Source organism: Sarcophilus harrisii, chromosome 3 (assembly GCF_902635505.1).
Source record: "Sarcophilus harrisii chromosome 3, mSarHar1.11, whole genome shotgun sequence".
NCBI classification, from domain to species: Eukaryota; Metazoa; Chordata; class Mammalia; order Dasyuromorphia; family Dasyuridae; genus Sarcophilus; species Sarcophilus harrisii.
The window spans coordinates 149,735,834-149,761,122 of NC_045428.1; the positions used below are offsets into that span (position 1 = coordinate 149,735,834).

Genomic DNA, 25,289 nt, shown 5'->3' on the forward strand with positions numbered 1-25,289 from the left:
AATTTCATTTTGATCTTTGTATTTCCAGTGTTCAGCACTGTGCTTGATACATAGTCAGTATTTTTAATAAATGTCATTTGACACTGATGGACCTATAAAGTTAGAATGTTGATTTAAATCAGCAGCTCTTAAACTTTTTAGTCTCATTACCTCTTTATACTCTATAATATCACTGAGGACCTGAAAGAACTTTTATTTATGTGGTTATATCTATAAATATTTACCATATTAGATATTAAAACTCATAAATTTTAAAATAATAATAAATCCATCACATATTAACAATTTAAATAAAATCTATATTTTCCAAAACAAGAATCTTAATAATGCCATGGTTTTACCCAATTTTGCAATTGACTTAATAGAAAGCATCTGGATTCTTTCTTTCTGCAGTCACTCTTTTGATATGTATTGTTTTAATTGACATATATAAAGAAAATATGACCTAACAGAGATGGAGTTGGAAAGGTTAACTGTATTTTAATAAGCAAATAATATCTTAGTATCAATATGAAAAAGTTTTTATTTCATGGATCTCCCAGGGTCACTTTTGAAAACCACTGCATTAGATGATTTCTAAGATATCTTCCAAATCCTAAGTTTGAATCTTGGGCAGATCTATCTATCCTATCTATCTATGTATCTATATCTATATCTATATCTATATCTATATCTATATCTATATCTATCTATCTGTCTATCTATTTATCTATCTATCTTTCCTCATTTGGATTTCAACAGTATGAGTGTTCTCCTACACATTCTTATCCACTTATAAATGGAAACATTTTGGTCCACTGAATTCATATAAAGTAAGTTCTCTTTAGTTGTACTGTATGCCTACTACTGGATTTTGACAAAAATAGTAGATAATTATGGCTTATTTATTAATTGGCTGAGGAAAAAGGAGAAATAATTTGTAACACGTATTTTGTTGTTTTATAAACTGAGTTTATCTCTTTTTAATATATACAAAAGTAAACTTCAAAACAAACACAAAACCAAATGTAATCCTTTTTTGACCCTACTGGTGTGAAGTTTCCCATAATCTCACAGTCACAAAAAATCTCATCAAAGACACACTGTCAACACTTCATCATAGAAATTACACAGAAAGTCAAATTTAACTATTTTTAAGAAAATATAGAACTGATCCAACTTAAAATAAATTAAACACCAAGAGGAATATGTACTTTTTGAGACAATTACAGTTTTTTTTTTTTAAAAAAGAGAGAATGAAATGTTCTATTCCACAGACCTGAAACCCAAGAAGAGTGGATTATATAGTCTAGAGCTACTTTTGCTTCCCAGGGCCAATGATAATACCACAAATTCTGCTTTCCAAGCATTCTAAATTTCTGATTTTCTCAGAGGAGATACACCACTGACTTAGGAAGGACAGAAGTTGTCAGGCACCCTATCTGCTGTAAGCAGGGGAGGGGCCTATTATTTCCACAGGAAATTCTGTTGGCAGAAAAGTTGTCTTACAGTGAGACAAGCACTGAGATCCTCACTGCTGAATCAGGTCATTGTGATTAGGAAAAAAAAAGTAAGAAATAAACTCTACAGTGATATCATACAGGTGAGTCCTATGTAATTGAACCACAGTTTCCATTATTTTACTTTAATTCTTTTTATTGTTGTCATTACTTGTTGAAGGCTCTTTATGGAAGTCAAGCTATTTGTATAATTATGTCAGTTATCTATTTACAGGTTTGTCTTAAGCCAGTTATTCCCCATGAGACAAATTCTTTGCCTGGTATCTACACATGAATTTCTCTTGACACAGATGGGAAATTGTGTGAGAGTGACTGAGGCAAGAATTTGACTTGTTCTGATTTCTATTTTTTTTTGCATATTTAAAAATAATATATAAAAAATGTATCTTTTAAAATTCAGACTTTGTAGTATGTAAAAGTACTATCTCTTAGCATGAGTGAGTGTAGTGCTGACCGTTTCTGATCAATCATAAATAATACATTCTCCCATGAGAAGTAGTTCTAAATGAATTGGGGAAAACATGAAGTAAAGCCATGTCTTCTCTACCACAGAATGGCCATTTTAGGTCAGTTGGTTTGGGGAAGTTAACAATGGAGTAGGGCACATCTGAATATACATATTACTTTTCAGAGCAGGGTACATGACATTTAAATGATCTACAGTTTTTCATGACATGATTTCTAACTTTATTAATACTATCATCATACATGGCTTCTTTAGGGAGTGTAAATAGCCAACTGGTCAAACACAGCTTCCCTAAGCAGGGCTTGTATATGTTTTCAGTGGCAGTATGGTGACAGATAGAAGGGAAAAACAAACAAACCAAAATCAATCATGTGATGAATTGAAGCTAAGTTATATGTTGGTTATAGCTTATTCACTTGAAAGGAAAGGGGATATGAAAAGAGGCTTTATAATAAGATTTTCATTTATATTAGTTTGTACTCAGATATCCAGAAGGTCATCTCCACTTTCATCACTCTCCACTGTCAGCTGCCGTGTCCACCACTTCTTGACTTCAGAGCCACAGGAAGCAGTGTCAGTCATGGGGTTCATCTTGCATACTACTGACTTCATAGTGGTACGACTGCCAAACCTCAAGTTGACTGAAGACACAGAATGGCTTATTGGTTTTGGTGCTGTAGAATCAGAGAACACTGTTATAGTTTTCTGTTCTGAATCTTTTTTTGCAAGGCTCCAAGTAACCTTGACATTACATTTGTTCAATTACTAATTCTCTTGGCAAATGTGTCTTGAACAAAGTTTATGACTGTAAATTTTTTTTGGTGATTTAGTCATCATAATTGAAAAAAATTTCTAATCCTGTCACAGGTTGTTCTTTTAATACATTTTTTATATGCCCTTTAAAAATGTCTCCATCAATCATGAAGAACATATTTACTTGCTGGTTATCATGAAAGCATACTACTTCGGTCAAGGAGGTAGAGAAACTGATACTTACACACATATGACATAGAGAGAATATGAGAAAAATTTGGAATAGATTGAATAGAAAAACCCAATCAAGGTAAGCTTTACTTTTCTGTGAATCCTCATTTGAATCTTTGGTGTTCTCTAAGGAGGACAATGATTCTGTATTCAAAGTCAATGCTGAAATTTTAGCTTGAGAATTATATATAAAATCTTGCAAACATGTTATAACAATGGGTGTTTATCTGCCAAGACAATTCAAATTGAACACATTTACAAAACACTTTTCACACAAATAAAGTCAGATCTTTGCAATCTGGACTCTGGAAAAAAATTGGAAAATTTTTGGAATTGGAAAAAATTGGGAAAAAAATCAATTACTCATTAATAGGCCAAATTAATATAATAAAATGACAATTCTACCTGTTAGTCTACTTGTTCAGTACCATACAAATTAAACTGCCAGAAAATTATATTATAGAGCTAGAAAAAATAATAACAAAATTTATTTTGAAGAACAAAAGGCCAAGGATATCAAGGGAATTAATGAAAAAAAAATACAAAGAATTAGGTCTTTAGAAAGACCTAAAACTTTAGTACAAAGCAACATTTGTCAAAAATATATTGTACTGGCTTAGAAATAGAGTGATGGATAAGTAGAATTGGTTAGATACACATGACACAATAATCAATGATATTTGAACCATTAGTGCTCTGACCATGGTGCTACTGTTTAAAGAATAATAGCTAGAATTTATATGGTACTTTTAAGGTTTGCAAAGCATTTGACATATGTAAATACCTCTCTCTCTCTCTCTGTCCCTCTGTCTCATTGTCTCTCTCTATCACCCTTTCTCCCCACTCCCCTGCCATGTCCCACTGCTATTATTTACATGCCCTTATTTTCTTCCTCCCTTCCTCATGCATTCTTTATATTTGTCAAGGGTACTCCCATTATTCTAGTCATTTAGTTTTGAATTTTTCCCAAAAAAACCTTGATTTTTTTATATTCAACCAGTTACTGTGTTTATTCTTTTATCAAAATGTCTCTTTTTATTCATTGCTTTTCCTTTCCACTGCTGCCCCCTGAGTTCCAACCCTCTGCTTCTCTTGTTTGGACAACTATAAGAGCTCCCTAATAAATCTTTAGGCCTCTCCAAAATATCTTATATATTTCGTAGTGATAAACTTGGATACAAAGATTCCTCATCATCAACAGAAAAATCAATTCATTGAAGCTTAGAATTTTAGGCTTGAACTAATTTTTGTCTTTCCTTTGGCAAGAAAATATCTTTTTCTATCTCTTCTGAAACACATTTTACACTGTAAACCAACATTTTGAAATACAAAATAAAATTCATTTACAATCCTTGAATAGAAAAATTATTTAGATATTAATACCTGAAGGTAACCGCCACTGCCCAAATTTCCTTTGGGGTTTTCCAGCATCTGTAGAGTCTTGCCGACATCCTCCTCTATCTGATAGAGTTGGACTTAGAAGCTGCTGTTGGCTGCTTGTCTAAATGGATGGAAAAGAACCAAGAAATTGCATTTACTTATTCACACTGAATTCACTTCTCTTCCCCATGATGACCTATTTGAACCACCATCATAATCCATAGCTGGTTAAGAGATTGCTCTAGGTTAGGAAGATCTGGGTTGCCATGTCCTGAACTGGCTTCCATATATAAAGAAAGCAAAATGAAAATAGGAAGAAAATGAAATGTGGATAGACAATGAAGATGATGAAACAAAACAAGAAAATGTGTTCAAAATATCAAGGAGAGGAAAAGAGGCCCTAGGCCTAAATTTGAGGAAAGGAGATCCCCTAGACACTTACTACATTTTTTTTCTTAAAGGTCTCGCTAGATTTTATCTGTTTGCTCCTGAAGTATATTTGCTGGGCATATATACAGTGAGAATACTGGTGACTAAACCATTTTAATTGAGTTATTTGCATTCCAGAAAAGAGGACTTGGAAGATGATATAATTGATAAAGATGAATTTGTCTTTTCATCCATTTCCATCTTTTTTTTTCTTAGCCTTATCTTGCATGAATCTCAGCTTTTCTATAATTTCAGTCCTGTCCTCCTGCAAGTTCCCTGTTCTGCCTACCCTCACTTTTTTTTTTTTAAACAATGGCCCTTTCCTTCATGAAAATCAGTGATTTGCAGTCCCCATTCACTTTCCCTTATGTCCCTCCCTTCTCATAGCCTTCTCCTTTTATTGCTTATCTCTTGCCAAATATCTTACTCAGATTGCTATTTTAGTCTAAATTTTTGTCTGTGGGCTTGTTGTTCTAACGCAGATGGTTAATCAGGAATTGAGTAGGATACCAAGAGGCAAATTGCCCATGTTCATACATCTGGTATCTATCTGAGGTAAGACTAGAATCCAAGTCTTCATGACTCCCAGATCAGTCACCTATCTGCTACATCATGTTGTTGCAGACTAGGAAACTCAGATTTCATTCAAGTGAGCCCACTTTGAGAAAAAAGTCCAGTTATTGATAAAAGTTTGGTGGTCAGCATCACCCTATTGGTGGTAATTGAATTTATGGCTTTATGAAAGTATAAAGGATACACTTACAATTGGCCTATGGTGAAATGGGGGCATCCTGTAGGTCTATTGTGCTTAAGGTTAATAGGTTTATCTCTAGAACCTAATGAGGTTGTAAAGCTTTCATGCCATCAGAGAACCCTTCTGAAAATGCTGGATTTACTCCAGGTCATTAACCTTAAAAAACAATTGTACCATCACAAAGGCTGATGGGAAGAAACAGGATTTCTTTGCCAGATGTTCCTAATAACACTAGTCTCTCCAGGATTTTGATTACTGGCTGTATTTTTTTAATAGACTTGTAGATGATTGGGTTTATAGATGAAATTATACTATGTCCTAGTAATAGTTGATCCTAGAGATAATTTCTATTGTATATCCATATGCTATCCCAATGCCCAGCCAAGAAAGAATGACTCCTCAGTGTATTTTCCCACTTAAGTATGTTGGAAGCCAATTATAAAGCTTTTCACTGTCTGTAGAAGAAGTTCATATGACTTGGTGAATGAAATGAAAATAATTCCAAGTATCGAGGGTATATGAACTGTTTTCTTTTAAGATATGAGGTATTCTCTGGAAACAAATCAGGCACTTTTAGGAGTACCATTAATCCTAGTCTAAAGCTGATATAATTATCACTTTAGGGCACTGAATCTTACTTTGATAACCATAAAAATAAGACACTTCTCAAAACAGCATTAACTGGTTCCTAGTATTATAGAAATTGGAAAACTCTGAATCAGTGGTTACTTGAACAATAATGGTTAGTGATTATCTTTTGTTTTTTCCCCTTCAAAAGCAGCTGTTTGGAATATTGGCATTTTGTCTGAAGCAGTTTTGTGAGCTGTACTGATAGACTGTTATTTTTAAAAATAAAAATAATATTAATAAGGACGCATACCTCTGGCTGTACGTTATTGTCTTGGTTATTAGCATTCATGTCTTCACTTGGCTGTGTTGTCTCAATGCTAGGAGGATTCAGAAATTTGCTCAGCTCTTGTTGCTGACTCTCTCGAAGGCTGTGGATGATACTGCATGACTGTTGCTGTTTCTAAAGCAAGAAAAAAAAAATATATGTGTATATCTGTGAATTTACACATAGTTATTCTAATAAGGGGGAAATCCCTAGTCAGCAGTCTAAAAACACAAATTGTCATCATCTGGATCTCAGTTCTATTTTGTCTAATTTGATGTCATTAACAATTTTAGACAGAAGCTCCACTGACCCAAATGATGGTTTGGAAACATTATAATATTTGGTACACCCTTTTATGTCATTTGCATAAAAATCTAAACACTTTTCTACATTGATCTTAGATTGCATTTTATTTGGAATACATTTGCATCTGTTCAGAATTATTGTCTGTTTCCCTCCCTTCTTTCTTGCTTAATTCTCCAAATTCCATTCTTAATGTCTTGGCTTTAATTAGTCTGGTCTTGCCTAGACTCAAGAAATTTCTAATCTAAAATAACTAGAGAGTAAGACTATGGAGGATGGAAAGGAATAGAATTAATATCTACGTTCTCTTGGCAGAGCAGGAGAGAATTCTTGGGCTAACTTTGGCACCTTCTGAAAATTTGTCATCTGGAGGTGGACCAGATCCACAGACTGTTGTAGGCCTTCTAAACTTTCTTGGCTCCACAGTGCATAATTTCCTATCATTCTACATTTCCCTTACCCTCAGTCTCCTAAACCTTTGTCATCATTTACCTCTTCAGTACCTCAATCTTTTGGTGCTTTCTCTACAGTCCATTACCCTTGCTCTAACTTTACTCATTCCTCATTCTCCAATGAAGAAAGTGTTAAAAATTTCAACTCTACAATGTCCTCTGATCTTTAATTCCTAGCTTCCTTGTCCCATTGTCATGTATCTCTTTACAAACTTTTATCAAACTTTTACAAACTTTACAGACTTTTATTTTTTATAGCTCCTCTATTCCTACACACCTTTATCACTCAACTGAAAATGCTCTCTCTAAAGGTAGTAGTGATTCTACTATTGCCAAATCTCATGCTCTTTTCTTAGTCCTTAGTTTCTTCATGTATCTGAAATGCTAATCACCCTCTCCTGTTGGATGATCTCTCCTTTCTGAGTTTCCATGATGATACTCACTTCCTACCAAACAAACACTTTTTTTAGTGTTTAGTGATTAAACTAAATCTTTGTGGTTCATGATCTATAATCACACTCCTTAACTGTAGGTATTTCCCTAAGGTTCTGTCCCAATCCCTCTTCTCTCCTTCCTTTATGTTTTTCTGCTTTATAATCTTATCACCTTCCATAAGTTTAAGTATAATTTTTATGCAGTTAAGTCTTATATTTTTGCATGTGTATGAAATGTCAGTTTGTATATACCCATCCAGCTTGTCTCCTTTGGGTTTCTGTTCTAAATCACAGTTGCCTGTTGGACATTTCAAATTGGATGTCTTAATAAACTCTTAAATTCATCATGTCTAAAACTAAACTCATTTTCTTTTCTCCCTATTTCAAACTTACTTAAATGTCAATGCTTGTCTATACTTAATACTTCTCTCTTCTATTCTTTTCACTATCCTTAGTATCCAGCACACTGCCTGGTACACACAATGCTTATTGACTGAATGCTATATCTATGTCAATTGGTCAAAAATACATGAATGGGTCTGATACAATATTTGTCTGGCTGTTTTTATTGGCCTATGGTGTATTGGTCTATAGTGACTATTTTGGCTTAATCTCAAGCCAAATTTTATCTTGATTTTAGAAGTTGATCAAATGAGATAACATGTACAATGCTTTGCAAGACAATATATAAATTCTAATTATTATTATTTTTTCATTATTACAACTACTACAATAATATTTCAATATTATAAACTTAGTTTACAGTATTCCTATTCTGAAGTTTCTAAAGACTATGCTTTTCTTTAGAAACAAGCTAAAAAATGTATAGCATAGAGCAACAGTAAGTACCTAATTTGAATTTCCTATCCAAAATCTTAGGTTGGTTTAAAGTTTCTGGAATCATAACAATTTATGTAGAAACATAAATGACATGAACTTATGTGTGGCTATTGATCAAAAACAATAATTCATGAAGACCATGATCTTAAAAACAGATATTTCAGGCACTAGGGTTGGAGATGGATTGAAATGGGAAAGTCTAAAGGCAGATGACCTTTACTAAAAATTAAACATTATCCATATTATGCTGGAAGCCTCTTTAATGAGAAATATTATTTACTTTCCCAAAAAGCTATGTTTTTTTTGGTGCTTCTCACAATTGTTTTATCAAAAACATAGCAAAAGTTTTAATATAACTTTTTTTTTCAAATAGTTGTTACATGTAAAATTATTTTTTTAAAAAGCCTTCAGATTTAAGTACCTCATTCAATGAATTTACAAACTGCAGGCTTTTGGAACAAACTGGAAATGGACTACTTTGGAAAAAGTAGCATCTTTAACTAGAATTAATTTTTGATTAATCATTATTTTTGTCATCAGTAGATAGAACTGAATGGGCTAGATTATACTACATACTCAATAAAGAGTTCAGAGAGTAGTTAGAAAAGGATTTAGCTTTTTGTCCTAAAATGCTTTTATAAGATGTTAATATTACTCTCCCTTTTCTCCCACACATTAAAAGTAAAAAGCAAAAACCACAAAAACTCACTGCTCTGATACGCTTTAAACACTTCTTCAGCCACATTCGTATAGTCTGTTTGGCCACTTCTTCTTCAATGGTATATTCCAGTTGTTCCCTAGCAAGGAGTTCCTCCAACTGCAAACTTTTTCTGATGTCAACAGATCTGTATGAGAGCATACTGATGGAGAAAAGAATGATGTTAATCCATGGCAAAGGATACCGGAAGATGGAACAGTAATAATCAATGAGCAAGGAACTAGACTGGCCTAATTCAGGCTCTATCAGCAGTTGACCATGTGATCTGAAGTGGTCAAGCCACTTTTCTTCTCTGGCTTTTAATTTTGTTGTCTCTAAAAAATGAGGGTGGATTAATCTCAAAAGAATTTTATAACATTTTTGAGAATGTGAAAGGTGCTTTGAGATTGGAAACAAATTTCCAAACTTTTCAAAAAATGGGAAGAATGTATTGAATGTAACTCCTTGCTAAATTTTAGAAAGTGCTGTTCAATGAATGATTTGTGGACATTCAAAAAGGGTAGCAGTAAGTACTTTAAGCTAGCATGCATTAAGTATATATTATGCTAGCTTAATTCCATTTCCATTTTTCTAAATTACTATACTAATAGATTAAAAAGAAATGCTGTAGATAAGAGTTAAACAATGTTTTTAGGAAGTCATTTGGAGATAACTCTCATGATATAGATATATGTGTGTATATACATATATACATCTATCTATTTGAAAAAAAATTGGAGAGATATAAAAGGTGATTTCAGAACTTTGTGACTGTGGGGCCAATATTAAATCGATCAATTTCAAACAGATTACTCAAAGACCCTGCTTATAAAATTTGTTGCTGAAATAAAGTTATTACTTATTATATTATGTTATTACTTTTAGTCATGTTCCACTCTTCATGATCCTATTTGTGGTTTTCTTGCAAAAACACTGGAGCAATTTATCATTTCTTTCTCCAGTTCATTTTACTTATGAGGAAACTTGAGGTAGGCAGAATTAAGTGACTTGCCTAGTGTCACACAGCTATTAAGTGTCTGAGGTTGCATTTAAACTCAGGAAGATGAGTCTTTTTGACTCCAGACTTGGCACTCTATCCACTATGCCACCTGGCTGTGCAAAGTGAAGGTAAAAGACATCTAATATATACTAAATGACAGAATTAGGAAAACAGAAGAATGTGACATAATCAGAATAATGAATTTCACCCTATAAGATAAAAATTTATAGGGATATATATATGTATATATATTTGTACATACATGTGTGTGTATACATACACACACACATACAGAGAGAACAATGACAATCTTTGGCTTTACCTTGTTCAGAATAAAGCAGGTCAGGGGTTATAGTATCCTGCCCTGACCTCATCTAGAGTACTATGTATAAGTCTAGGTGCTGTATTTTAGAAAAGTCACTGAAACTGGAATATATTCAAAGAAAGTCAATGAGGATGCTGAGGAAATGCAAAATAGCTCATAAAAGGGTCAGTTGATAGAACTGGGAATATTTAATCTAGAAAAAAGATAATTTAAAGGACTCATTGTAACTGACTTTATGCATTTGAAAAATTGTCACATGGAAGAAGGATTAGACCTTACGACCTAAGAAAAGAACTAAGAGTAAAGGTAAGAAGTTATAGAGATGAAGTTTTGGCTTAACAAAAAGAAAAATTTTCTGATAATTAGAACTATTGAGAAGTGGAAATGTTGGCTGTTTTGAAGATGATTATATGTTATTATATTTAAAGCCTTAGCTATTTTTATATTCACCTTCAGTGTGGGTACTCATCTGCTGATAAAAATTTCTTATATGTATTTTAACTACAAGTGTCATAGCTTTATAAAGCAGACTGGGCAAATTCTTACAGTATCACAACATTATTCAGTTTCCCCAGGGTGTCAGGCCATTTCTCCAGCATTGTTTAGCAACCTGTAGATCCTCATTAAACTATAACAAAGAGCACAGGTTATCTTACAGCCCATTAAATAAATGCACAATTACCCTTTATGGTAAACATGACCCTATTCATAACTATAAAATAATGATTTGTTATTAATGTTTATTAGTTAGAAAGAGAGGGAACGTAAGAGGGTAGGAAAAATATTTTTGTCAATTAAAAAAATAAAATGGGAGGATGGTTGAACTAGGTGGCCTCTGAAACACTTTCTAGCTCTATGACCTTATGTTTAAATTGGATCTAAATAAAACATTTTGAGGATTTAATCCAGAAGATGATTAGTGCCCCCAGTAATTAAAACCTGACTCAGTACCTTAGAACATCATGGAAGGTGACATCACCACCATTATGCAGCCTCTCCATCTCATAACACATGTGCTTGAACAAAAGTTTGTCTTTGTCAAGATCTACCTCGAGCCTCCCTCGAAGGAGCCTCAACAGAAACTTCACGCGGAAAGTTGGAATCACCCCCTGAAAGAACATGGTATGATAACTTGTAAATCATCATTAGAAGATAACAATTCACTCAAGCTTCTGTTTTATTTACAAAACAGGAACTATTTCTCTAAAGATATCACAATAGCCATGTTTTATTGCTTTATTAAATATTATATTTGTTACATATTATTACATATTCTATAGAATTATATACTGTATATTCTAAAGTGAGCTGCTTTTTGTTTCTCAAAAGTATTGGGATAATGGTTCATTTTCCATTGATAACACATATCTCAACCTGTTTCTGCATGTCTTTGATTTTTTTCTTGGTCTCTGTGTTTTTGAAAACTTTTCTTAAAGACACATTGAAGATTATATGTATTTGGTATGGTGACATCCAAGAATGTATTTATAAATTTTACATATTATTGCCATCAAATATAATTTCATAATTCTTCTCTGTGTTTATGGAACAATTAGTTTATAATTGACCTCTTAATAGGTCAAGGTAGGCAAACAATTTATCAATTATGGTTTATTTGAGCAAAAGTATATACTTTCTGCTTCAAGATTAAGCATTCAGCTATTATGAGGCAGTGAACAGTGTTCTAATATGTTAGCTAGGTAAGAGCAGGATGCAGCGTTAGTAAATTAGATAGTAGGAGACTAGAGCAAGAAATTTGGATATTTCCACTTAAAGAGTGAGTTCAGATAAAGGGAAGAAGGGAATATCAATTTAGGAACTTGGAGATATATCATGAAGGATCTGGATACCTAATTGAGGAATAAGTGTACCACCAGACTAGAAAAAAGAGAAAAAGGGGAAGCTGAGAGGACTGCAAACAAATGCCTTTGATAGATTTTATCTTAAATTCCTTTTTCTTTTCTGTTCTCTTTCCTTCCATTTTCCTCTTTCTTCTCTGTTTCATTTCTCAATATGATGGGACATGGACAAGAAAGAAACTGTTTCTGCTTTTTTTTTTTTCTCTTTAGCTCAAACTCTGGTGAGGGCTTTAGATAATATGCCAAAGATATTTTAGTAGATTATTTATATGTGAGATCTCATTTCCTAGGCTACTATCACACACACAGATACACACACACACACACACACACACACACACACACACGCAGATCTTGATGAATTCTTGATTTAAAATGTCAGTGATGCCCTACTGAGCCAATCAAGATATTGTGCATTTCAATTACCAACAGTAAGGATAGCAGAATGGTTAAAGCATTTCAATAAAGACTTTTTTTAGGAGAAAAATGTGAAATTTACAGTACAATACAGAATAGCATCATCAAATTTCCTACCTCCCTTTTGTCATCTACCATATTCCATATTATTTGAAAGTGGCGAAGATCATTATAACTTAAAAGCTGGTCTTCCTCAGTGGAATAAAACAAAGAGAAATTTTCCACAATTATAGCTAAAAGAAAAAAAACCAATTAAACATTTTATCTAATTTTCCATGTCTTTCAGAAAAGTAAAGCACAATAAACAAAATGGATTTTGTCATCAATATTATAGGCCAAATTTCCAAAGTAGTCTGACTCTGGTCTCCAAGTTGGCATGTCTTAATTTTGAACCAGGCTATTTATGCAAGCTCCTCTCTTTCCAAAACATGAGGGTCATAAGAACAAACATGGATTCTGTGTACACAAATTCTTGCCATCTGGCTTCTTCTCCTACTTGGGGGTGCCAGTATGATTTTCAAAGGCCAAGTTTTGTTCTGGGTGGTCTCACAGCTAGGTGACTAAAATTAATCATTTCAAAGATAAAGTGTATTATCTTAGGGATGCAAAGGTAGACCTTCATGAATGTTTGTTTAAGAATATTAACCCCAAACCCCACAAACTATAATGTTCATTACCTAAGCAACTGTGTTAAAATTAAAGTTTATACTGAATAGTGCAGTCTTGAATTTGTAATCCAGTCTCATTTACATACCTGTGAAATGATTTTTCAGATTAAGAGTCAACACTTTATAATTAACACTGTGAAATATCCACCCCAAGCAATCCCAGATAATTACTTGGAAATTATGTATAATTATCTTAGTTCCTAGATTTAAAGAGGTAAATTATTTTATATTCAAAGAATATTACTTACCAACAAGCAAATTTAGCATGATGTAGGCAATGATGACATAAAATGAACAAAAATACATAAGTGCTCCAGCGTAATTTCCACAGTCTGTTGCCCAATATTTGAAATCATCTGGTGTACAAAATGGAGGCTGAACCTTTTTGGGGGAGGGACAGAGATTACAAAATCTTTTATTAACTGACTAATTAATTGAATTTAATTAGTTTTTAAAAGCATTCCTGAACAAAAAAGACACAATAAATGCCAGTGCCATCTTTAAAGATGATTACATTCTGGCTACCTCACTAATTTTATTAATAATAAAAGTATATTTTTTATTTCTTTCTTTCATCCTTAAGAGTCTCAAGTGCATTAAATTGGATTGAAGGTTTGTACTGAAGAAATCTGATTCCCATCCTAGTTGATTAGTGGCCATTAATACAAATCCTGTGTTAACAGACAAAGAAGTAATTTTTTGTTTCTCTGACTTAAACAACAGAGCCAATTTTAGAACAGAAAAAAGTCTAAATGATAAGAGGTACAAGTTGTCAAATCTAATTTTAAAGCCAAGATATCAGGACCACTTTTATTTGATACCAACAAAACAATGCTATCTTGAAATACTAGATTGCTGATTGGATCCATACTGATTCAAATTAAAGCAGTATCTGTGATTAGGTCATATTTACCATACAGTCGTGCATAATCTTGTTCCAATCTTCCCCTGTGACTATTCGGAAGAGCACAGTAATGGCTTTTCCAGCTGAGGAAAAATTTGCGTGCCTATTTTATTTCAAAAAGAAACAGAAAAATTTCAGGTGCATAATTTGTCATAGAGAAATTCTGGAAGGTGTTTTAACTGAGAACAGCTTTATAAGATCATAGACTTAAAAGTGGAAGGAGTTTCAGAGATCATCTGTATCAAAACCTTTTGCAGATGAAGGGAGGTGGGGATCCAGGGAGGAATTATGACCTATTCAAGGTCACACAAAAAGTAAAGGAGAGAGTGGGATTTGAACTCAGGTTCCCGTGATTAGAGTCATCCAGCAGTATTCTCAGTATATCATATTTGTCTTCATGCTTCTTCCCTACCTAAATGAAGAGTCATTTCTACATGTAATGTGCCAATATACAGTAATTCAAAAGAAGTGAAAACAAGTGTATTCCAACAATTAGTCCATTTCATGGTATGGTATTTACTGCTATGGTGACAGAAAGGATGAATTTATAGACCACCAATTCTTCCACTCCTAGAGTTGGGATTCCAAGCCTTTCTGTAGAAAGTTTCTAAATTGGAAATGTACATCAGCTGATACTCTTATTGTTGAATCCTTTTTGAATTCCCACTGGGACCTGTTGCTATCCTTTTTGACTTTCCTCAAGATCCCAATCCCACTTCTATCAGATTTCAGGTCTGTGAACTTGAGTGGAAGAAATTGTATTTCACTAACCATTAATTAAAATTTAGAATTTCTTTCACTTGTGATAAAAATAAAAACCAATTACTCTGAGAAGAAGCCCACAGGTAACACAAAGGAGTCCATCTTACACACACACACACACAATATTAAAAAGTCCTGGCATGAAAGAAATTGTAATAAAATCACCTTTCTCTTGTATCTCTAGCATCAGGGGAACAATCCAGGATAAATTTTTTAATGTTGTACTAAGGAGACCTGAATCCTTTTCTATATCAGTCACATAGATCACCCCATTCTACCTATTATATTTATGCTTATTAGTAATATGGTAATATAGTAATATAATAGTAATCCTCCACAACCCATCTCTAGTCTCAGCGTCACTTTTGAGCTCTAGTTTTAAAAACTCAAACTTGAACTCATAATCCTCTCCATCCTTAACATTCCTCAACTTGTTAATTCTCTATTTTTATTAATGTACCATTTTTCTAATTGTCTGGATTTGAAATCTTTTATTATTTTTGGATTTTGCCCTCTTTCTCTCTCTCCCCTCAATAATTCATTATCTTACTCCTGAGCTCCAATCTTACATCAATTGTTTGCTAGACATTTTCTCCTAGATCATTCTCAAATACTCCAAATTGAGCTGGTTCAGAATCAAACTCATATTTCATCTCTCTTACTTTTTTTTTTTTTTACTTATTTCACTCACTTTTCTTAGTTTTGCATGTAAATCCCTGCAGCATCTAGCCTCAATTTTTCTTTCTAGCTTAATTTCACATTATATTGTCTCTTACACTTCATATTTCTATTAAACTGAAAAACTACATATTCCTCAAACACTCATTCTCTCCCCCCCTTACCTCTCCATTTCCCTTATCCTCCACCTCTCCCTCACCCTATACCTTCCCCATACTTCAACCATAGTATCAATAAGTTAAAAGGTATTATACAGATTAGTGACTTTGGGGGAATAGTTTCAAGTTGTTTTCCAGGATGTTGCAACATTTAGTGGCTTTGCCAACAGTGCATAAGTATGCTTTTACTCTCATAGGTCCTCTATTATGAATTTTCTTTTTTCTTTTTTTTGGCAACTTTGATAATGGTACAATTGAGATAGAATCTCAGAATTATTTTTATGGGCATATCTTTTACTATTATTTGAAGCAATGGTACATATTGTTGATAGTTTGCTTTTCTCTTGTGGGAACTATATGTTCATATTTTTTGACCTATTGAGGAATCTATTGCAGAATTTATTTGTCTCATTCCCTGGAAACTTTTGGATAACAGACCTCTATCAGAGAGATTTGCTGCAAAGATTTTTCCCTAGGTAACAATCATTCTAATTGCATTTATTGTGTTTGTATGAAAACTTCTATCAGAGAAATTTGCTGCAAAGATTTTTTCCTAGGAACAGTCATTTTAATTGCATTTATTGTGTTTGTATGAAAACTTTAAAATTTGATGTGATCAAAATTATCCATTTTATCATTTATAATCATTTTAATCTCTTTTTTGGTTAATAATCCCCTCTCTATCCATAGCTATAAAAAAATATCTCTTCTTCTCTTCTTAGTAACGTAATTTTTTATAGTTGGGCCAAGCATCAGTTTTGAATTTATTGTGGCATATGATGGGAAATGATGGTCTAAATTCAAGACAAGCTGGTTTTGAATTTTCCCAGTAGATTTGTCAAAAAGTAGTTGGTATCCTTGGGATTTCTGAATTCTATGCTGCCCTGATTCATCTTTTTAAAGTATAGATTGTTGTTCTCAACTATTCAAAAAACTTCAATGATTCCCTATTCCTTATAGGAAAAAAAACATTAACCTTAGGGCAGCAAGGTGGCACAGTGGATAAAGTGCCAGGTCTGAAGTCAGGAATACTCATTTTTCTGAGTTTGAATCCTGACTTAGACTCTTATTAGTTGTGTGACTTTGAGCAAGTCACTTAACCCTGTTTACCACAGTTTTCTCATTTGTAAAAGGAGCTAGAGAAGGAAATGGCAAATCACTCCAGTATCTTTACCAAGAAAACCCAAAATGGGGGTGATAAAGAGCCACATGTAATTGAAAAGACTGAAGAATAACAACAACAAAATATGGTCTTAACATGTCTTTCCAGGCTTTTTGACCATATTACCTGTGTTTCAGATGAACTAGATTATTGGATAATAGATTTAGATTTGGAAGGCATCTCAAAGCTTATCTTCACATATTAAAAAGATGATACTCAAGACTGGAAAAGTTAAATGACTTGTCAAAATTCACAGAAGTAGCAAGTGACAGAGATAGACCTTGAACCCAAGTGTTCAGATTCTAAATCAAATGTCTTACCCTATCCCCTGCTCCTTGCATCCTACTCATTTCTCCTCAGATATGTTCTATTCTTTTCAGATTGTCTCAAAATATTCTGTCTCTTAGCTTGATAAAACCCAATCTTTCTTTAGTATTTATCTTGAAATTGTCAGATTTTCCATCAAACCTTTCTCAGTTCTGTCCTTGTCATAGTACCCACCATGTTCAACACAGGGTGGGAATTAACAGCCTTCAGACAATTCCAATAACGATCTACATAATAAGTATGCAAAGCATGTTGTTTTAATTCAGTCATGTTTAATTCTTAATGACTTGGCAAATATATGGGAGTGGTTTACCCATTTCTTTTTCCAGGTCATTTTACAGATGAGGAAACTGAGGCAAACAGGGTTAAGTGACATGTTACATAGCTAGTAAGTGTCTGAACTCAGTCTTCAAGACTGGCACTCTATTGCACCTCCATGCTACTGTATCAAAGATGTAATCTAGGAAATACATTGTAAATGAAAATAATCTGGCTGAATAACAAGACCAAAAGCTGTCAGAAGAAAAAAATTGAGTGCTACAATATGGAGACTTAGGCTTTCATCATGTCGTGGAATGTTTTCATGGAAGATCACTGGAAAGAGATATAGGCAAGAATTTCACAGGATAAGGAGGTATGAATAGGTTAGAAACTATACCAGGGGGAGAAAATATGCATATCACTCACATTAAGGATGTGGTGATATATTGTATTTATTTCTCTTATCTCACGTTCTAAACTGTAAGCTTCTTGATAGCATCTTGGTAGAGTATTTTGAAGCAACTAAGCATCATTTTTAACATTTAATATGATAATAATGTTATTATCATTATTAAAACACTTATATAATATTATTCCGTGCCTGGCCTTAGATGCCAAATGCTTTAAAAATATTAATTCATTCAATTCTTTCAATAGCCATAGGAGGAATATGTTATTATTATATTCATTTTACAGATGAGGAAACTGGAACAAACATAAGAGGTAAATGTCTCAAGTCATATTTAAAATCAAGTCTTGCATGTAGCAAGGTCTGAATACATAATATTTGAGTCACATTGAAAAAATTACATTACAATATTGTGGTTTCTGTCCCCATAGTAAATACTTACAAGTGCCACCTATATCCTAAATTCTAGGTAGAAAAAGAAAAAAAATGCACAAGACATTTCATGGGTAATTATAAAAGAGTAAGAAATGGTGGGAGTAAAAGAAATTTCCAGCAAAAGATCTCTAAGAAATCTTAGGATATAGATATCACTTGCAGCTGGAGTTGAGGAAAGTGAGACTAGGGAAGGCTTGATGGAGGGAGTAGCAGTGTAATTTGCCTTTGAAGGAAGGTAAAGATTTTGAATGGTAGTAATAAGATAATTCATCTCCAGCCTGAAAAATAGATTCAACAATTGTATAGTTTCCAGTGATGCTATGTTGAGTTTAGGTTATATGTAGATTAGCTCTGTGGGAATGTAAAGGAAAACTGGAGCTAGATTTCATGGAGACTTAGATGCATGGCTAAGATGATTTTATTCTCCCATTTATTCTAGAGGCAATAGGGAGTTACTGAAGACTCCTCAGCAATGCAGTGCCATGGGGAGTCTTGAGCTTTAGAAAAATTGCTTTATTAGTTGTGTGAATGATAGATTAGAGAGAAGATGGATTCAGTCAAAGAGAGCAATTTGGAGTCTATTATAGTAGTCTCGATGAGAGATAATGAGGGCCTGTACATTATGAGTGGAAAGGAGGGAACAGATGCAGGAAAAATATGTGGAGGCAAGTTCAGTGAAGCAAAACATAATCACATTGAATTTAATTTCCCGAGTAAGATGCAAGTTGATAAAACAAAAACAATAATCACATTTCCTTTAATTCTATAAACTTAGTGATTATTGTCTAAATTCAAAATTATGTCTAAAGTTTTATTTTTCTGCACTGAAATATAGACTCAACACAATGTATATTCAAGATTGGCATTTTAATGTACTAAGTTTTCAATGGAAAAAATGGCACAAGGTTTTTATAACATAGGATTATGCCTAATTCTGGCAGTTTTAATCTCTTCTGGTTTCTCATTTATTACCTTTGTCCTTCTAATTCTCTATCAGATAAAACCTTAAACAAACAAATAACGACCCATAAAGATTTTTATAGCACTAGTCACATGCTCATGTATATAAAAATGGGGATGGTTTCTCTACTTAATTAAAAAAAGGAAATGGATAGTAGGGATGCCAACCTGTTAATGTTCTCTCCATATTTCACTGTTCCAAACAAAACAACTCCAGCAAAGGCATAGCACAGCAACAATAAAAACATCCCCACGATGATAAAGAAACTTTTGTACATGCTGACAACCACTGTCAAAAGGAGCATCTTTAGTGTTACCTGCAAACAGGAAGAACAATATAATTCAATCATGTAGAAGAGATGGGGGAGAAAGGGTATTTTATTTAAACATATTGTAATAAAATAGATTCTCAAGATCTTCTATGTGTGAATAACAAACAAGAATGCTTTCCTTGTATTACAGCTACTTTCTAAAATAGGTAATAAGCTGTTTTGATGTTGAGGTTATAGTTATGACAATTGACAAACATTTATTAAGTACCTACTTTGTGCCAGGCACTGAGCTAAATGTTTTGATACAAATATAAAAATATTTATTCTTAAAGAGCCTTCATGATGGTGTTATCTCTGTAGTCATGACAATGACAGGATGACATGTTGAGATTACTTAGATGGCTCATTTGTAGTTTATATTTATGTTGTCTACCATATCTATTTCAAAGGCTTCCTATTAGTGGAGATCAAGAACCATGCCTTCTCTATTACCTCTCTATCTCTAGTCTTTTATTTCACATGACTAGTTAGTAACTTTTTTTTAAACCCCTGGCTGCTAAATCTTCAGTCAACTGTTGATCTCTTTAAGTTGGCCAAGCCAACATGGGAAAACAGCACTGTTCAAACTTTCTCTTATAGGAGTAAGAAGTCACTTTGATTCTTTTCAGTAGCAGTAAATGTTACTCATTTTGGGGGAGTCAATATCCACAAGAAATATTACATAATAGCTTTAAAACACAAAAATTTTGCTTATTATAGAATTTATGCTATGCTTTGGGAATCACAGACATTATTCTATATTATATTCTATATATTCCCTTCTACAAAAACAACAACATATCAATAGAGAAAGCAGCAAAAGTAAATGTGCCTTTTACTTTATATCCTACAAGACATTTTAGAATAATTTTTCATAAGACTAGAAGTTTACATCTGGAAGGGACCTTAGAGATTTTCCAATGTTCATTTTATAGGTAAAGAACTGAGTAAAGTGATTTTCTTAAAGTTACAAAGGTATTGCTAGAACCATATTTGAAACCTGGGCCAATGTTCTTTTGTTGTACTATGTTATTTCTTAACTGCAAGAAATTCTCTTTGGTCTCCACAATTATCAGTGCCTATCTAAGCTGCATTTTGAGTATTGGTTATATTACTGCCTTTATTATTCCCAGTAGCATTGATCTATAATATGGTCTATAATAAACATAATCATATTTTCCCTCTATAAATGAAGATTCCCATTAAGAACAAAGTTTATCACAAAGGAAAATGAACAGTATTTTTTTGGATGATGCAGATCTTTTTGACAATTTATTTGATTTGCTGAATAAAAAACCATCCCATTGAAATCTAGAAGCCTTTTTGAGGACAAGTAGCTTATGGGGCTAAGTTAGCTACTGAGATTGATGAGTTCTTAGGTTTATTATTTTGAATAATTTTTGTTAATAATCCTGAAAAATATGTACTTAAATATGAAGCCCTCCTTAAGAAACTGTTGCCAACTTCTTATTTTATATTGTCTTTAAATTAACTTCCTGAATCATAACCTATGAGATACTTACATGTTTTCCACAAATGGAGAAAAACCTGAAGACAATCACACAGGCTCCCATCATATATGTATATGCATTCTGGAATTTAAATAGAAGAAAGACTTTCATAATTTGCACAAGAGATTTTGTTCCAGTTCCAGTTACATTTCTCACTTGAAACCATCTGAGAAGTCTACTGAAAAATTGCTTTAATAAAATGTGGAAATTCATATAGGAAATTTGTCTAAGAAGGTTCTGAAAAGGTCACTGTCACATCTCATGAATAAATATTATACATAAAATGAAAATAATAAATGAAACTTGGAGCTATGTTTTGCTTAGGTGACTTCTCTATTGAAGGGTTATTATATAAAATAAGCATTTAACAATCATTTATTAAGTGCTGCCTGTGTGCAAAGCACTAGGCTAGGCACTAGGAGCAGATTTGAAGTTCTGATAAAGTATAGCTTCTGCCTTTATGGAATTTACAGAAGAATAAAGGAGATGCTAAAGACATGATTTTCATGTCTATTGGCCCTAATGACAGAGGATCTTGTGATGAAATATAAGGAATCATGGGATTTAGAGCAAAGAAAAGACTTTAGAGATCATAGAGAGGGTTTTATAAGCCCAGAAAGGTTACATGATTTTTATAGTAGTGTATACTACTGTATACAAGTAGTATATCAAAAAGATAGGATTTGAACTTAGACCTGCTTATGCTAAATCCAATAAGAGCAACATTCCTGACAAGGAGGGTAGTTCAACATTAGAATTAATTACCCAAGAAAATCAGGGACTTGCCTTCTCTGTAAGTTTTTTTAGGACAAGACATCTAGGATGATTTGGGTATGACATTCCCTTTCAGTGATGGTGACTACATAACTCTTTAAGGACACAGCCAACCCAATGTATCATTATTTGCTAACAAAATTTAGCCTTATGAACTTTACAACTAAACAATTGTCTTATTAGAAGGCAAACATTTATTAGATAAAGCTGTTATAACCATTCTAGTTAAAAAAAAAAGCTACCAAAGGATGTTTGTGCTTTGTTGGGTTAGCCTAAGCAAATGTCACAGACAAATTTAAGAAGCATCCTATATAGCATAAGATCACAGACACAGAAAGATATGTGACTTCAGGATCATCAACTTAGAACTGGAGGCATAACAGAGGCATTATTGCCCATCTGCTTTATTTTACCAGTGAGACTCATAGAAGTAAAGTGGTTCAAATTCACCCAGGGATGACTAAATTAACAAAGCTGGATTGAAACCTGGCCCTCAGAATCCAAATCCAGTACTCCTTCCACCAAACCACATTATTTCTCCAACTTTTTGTAAAGTTCTCAAACAGAAACATATGGATATATTTCCTGTATGCATATTTGTGGGCTAGAAGGGGTTCAGTATCTCTTTTTATATAATCAATTGTAAAAAGCATTTTGATAAGGTTGTATGGTTTCTGAATGAAGAACACAAAAAGTGATAATAGGAAAGTGAATTTTATCAGATTTAGAAATTTCTATCAGATTTAGGAATTTCTATGTACAGTCCTCCCTACAGGGGATTGTTAGTCAGCTGGAGTTCATTAGGTGCTTTCTTTGTACCAGGTAACTGTGCTGCCTTTGGTCAGACCTTGAATGTGAGAGGGCACTTTTCTCTAGGGTATGCATTGGAAGGAAAAAAGATGTTTTTCCCAATCCACTGAAGTATTGAGCAAATTTTTGCTGGATCCTTCTCCCTCCACGTGACAATAACAGTGAGAATTGGGTTCAGAGAAAAGCTGCTAGTGTCTAGGAGTTGTGACAGCTCATCCTGGGAGAGTTCTACTTCTTTACGAAGGCAGCATAATACAGATCACCATCATAGCATTTTCTTAATAGAATCAGTTCGTGGTTGTAGATGTGTGGGTTCTTTGAGTCATAGACTATCTATAGCATTCCATGCCATTGCTTCTGGGGCTGAGTGGGAGGGAGATGTGTGTACTCCAGAGACAAAAGATGCAGTTTCTGAATTATCCAATATTTTGCCTCTTTTCTACCTATGCTTTTTTCCATTTGCAGTTCTAATATGGGACTGGCTTTAATTTTAATAAGCAACATAGTATTATTGCAAGTGAGGATCTTACAAGGAGAGCAAAATGAAGTATCACCCAAATGACACCAAGGGAAGTCACCAAGAGGTCATATCGATTCCTTCGGCTCTGCCAGAAGCCTGCAGGTGACATGGCGATAATCTTCATTGTAACCTGGAAAACAATAAAGACACATAAGATGATGGATTTTTTTCTAGCAAAACTTTAATTTATCAAGCACAAGTAGAGTCTACAACTAAGTGGAAATATAAACAATTATTTTTAGGAAATTTTTAAAAATTGAAATAGTTTGTGTAAATTAAAAGTATTTCTCACTAAACAAAACATGTCACTTTAAAAAAAAACATAAATTCATTAGAAATTGAATGAACTATAAATTAATGGCAAAAGTCATTCCTCCATACTCTGTCTTTCCTTCCCTCCCACTAATTTAGACAGCTGCATATTTTGCTTCCTCAAGTAAAACACTCATAGGGATAGGAAACACCACATATTTATGAAATATAAGTTCTAGGGTCTTAAAAAAGTTGAATTGAATAGTGATTGTGCAACCAACATGTATTTTAAGGTAATCTTAGCTCTGTCAAGAGCAAACCCATGAGTCAGCTCTCTTTGCTATATTTTGAATACCCTAAATCACTGATTGTACAGCTAGACATCACTAATAGTGCCACAACTAAGGCACAGCAGTCCCCAGAAGTGGCTTAGCAATTGGAAAAGAAAAAGAGAATATTTGTTATAGAAATGGAGACCATCATATTAAAAAAGGAGATAATTCTAATGATATGTTTTCAAAAACAATTCTCTTAACATAATGAAATAATGGAAAATAATTTTCATTTAAAGCTTCCATCTTAAAATAATGAATTGAGGGGAGGGGGTGTGGTACCGGCAAAAAAAGAGGTGGTTTTGGAATCAGAGAACCTCAATTCAAATTTCAGCCTGCCACTTAGTATTTTTGTAATCTTGTGTAAATCACAGAGGTTCTCTTTTGAGAAGCTTAGCTTCTTCATCTGTAAAAATGAGGGGGTTTAATGGCATGTTCCTTAACAGTTCTAACATCCTAAATCCATAACCTGTACCCTATGAAAGTGAATAATAGGAAATGAGCAGAAAACACTTGGAGAGTCTTAAGCCCTTTATCATACCTCCAGGACAAAAATGAAGGTGAACACAACTGACATTGTTGCTAAAGGAACAGTAACTGGATCTGCAACATCCCACTGAAATCAAAAAAGAAACAACATGTAACTATGTGATTTCTTAAGATGGTTTTTCTCCTTCCTATTAGGAGAAACTTTTTTTTTTTTTAAATTATGGCTGAGCTTATGTTTAGACAAGAATGGCAGCTTGCTACATTCTCAGCTAGATGAATGAATGAATAAATGAAAAAAAAACAATTTGCAAATGCATAGTGTGAAGCAAAATATATTTAAAAAATGTACCTTGACTGACAGTAGCACAGATTGAGCCAGGACCAGCACAGCTATAGTCCTCTTAAAAAAGGGATGCTGGGTAATGTCATACATTTTAGCTCTAAAACCATCATTATCTGCAAAAGAAGGATTTTTTGCAAGGGCATTTTAGTCCTGGGTCACATTTGCTTTCTTGTTTTTCATTTTCTATAATGATCATCTCAAGACACATTCAACATTTTTCCCCCACTACAGTTTTAATCTAACTTTGAATATTTAAAAACAACAACTGCATGAAGCCTTTAGTACTGAGAGGACAGTCACATTTCTGTCAGGTTAATATATTTCACTCTCATTATTAAAAGGCAAGCACAAATATATTTTATTTAAAAATTCATTTTTTTCATTAAGGCTTATCCTAAAAGCACTGAAGCACAACCTTTGGGCGGCTAGTTTTAATAGCCTTATGCAGAGATCTGTGGTTAGATGGCTGTTTCTGCATTAACTTATGCA

The 25,289-nt window shown here is 33.3% G+C and overlaps 1 protein-coding gene across 2 annotated transcripts in view; it reads right to left on the reverse strand.

Annotated features, from left to right (window-relative positions):
* Positions 1-1,178: 1,178 nt before the first annotated feature.
* NALCN (sodium leak channel, non-selective) overlaps positions 1,179-25,289 on the reverse strand; it is a 476,168-nt gene continuing 452,057 nt past the window's right edge. The window contains exons 32-44 of one of the 2 annotated variants that reach the window (XM_031958631.1): positions 24,807-24,913; positions 24,510-24,584; positions 23,395-23,514; positions 21,293-21,361; positions 19,627-19,775; positions 14,316-14,409; positions 13,651-13,783; positions 12,852-12,967; positions 11,410-11,567; positions 9,146-9,296; positions 6,393-6,542; positions 4,333-4,450; positions 1,179-2,639 (exon numbers count right to left, since the gene is read on the reverse strand). In XM_031958631.1, the coding sequence (XP_031814491.1) occupies positions 2,446-2,639; positions 4,333-4,450; positions 6,393-6,542; positions 9,146-9,296; positions 11,410-11,567; positions 12,852-12,967; positions 13,651-13,783; positions 14,316-14,409; positions 19,627-19,775; positions 21,293-21,361; positions 23,395-23,514; positions 24,510-24,584; positions 24,807-24,913 (1,634 nt within the window). In that variant the 3' untranslated portion in view covers positions 1,179-2,445. The remainder of the gene's footprint in view (positions 2,640-4,332; positions 4,451-6,392; positions 6,543-9,145; positions 9,297-11,409; positions 11,568-12,851; positions 12,968-13,650; positions 13,784-14,315; positions 14,410-19,626; positions 19,776-21,292; positions 21,362-23,394; positions 23,515-24,509; positions 24,585-24,806; positions 24,914-25,289) is intronic. The other variant, XM_003765762.2, reaches the window with a different exon arrangement.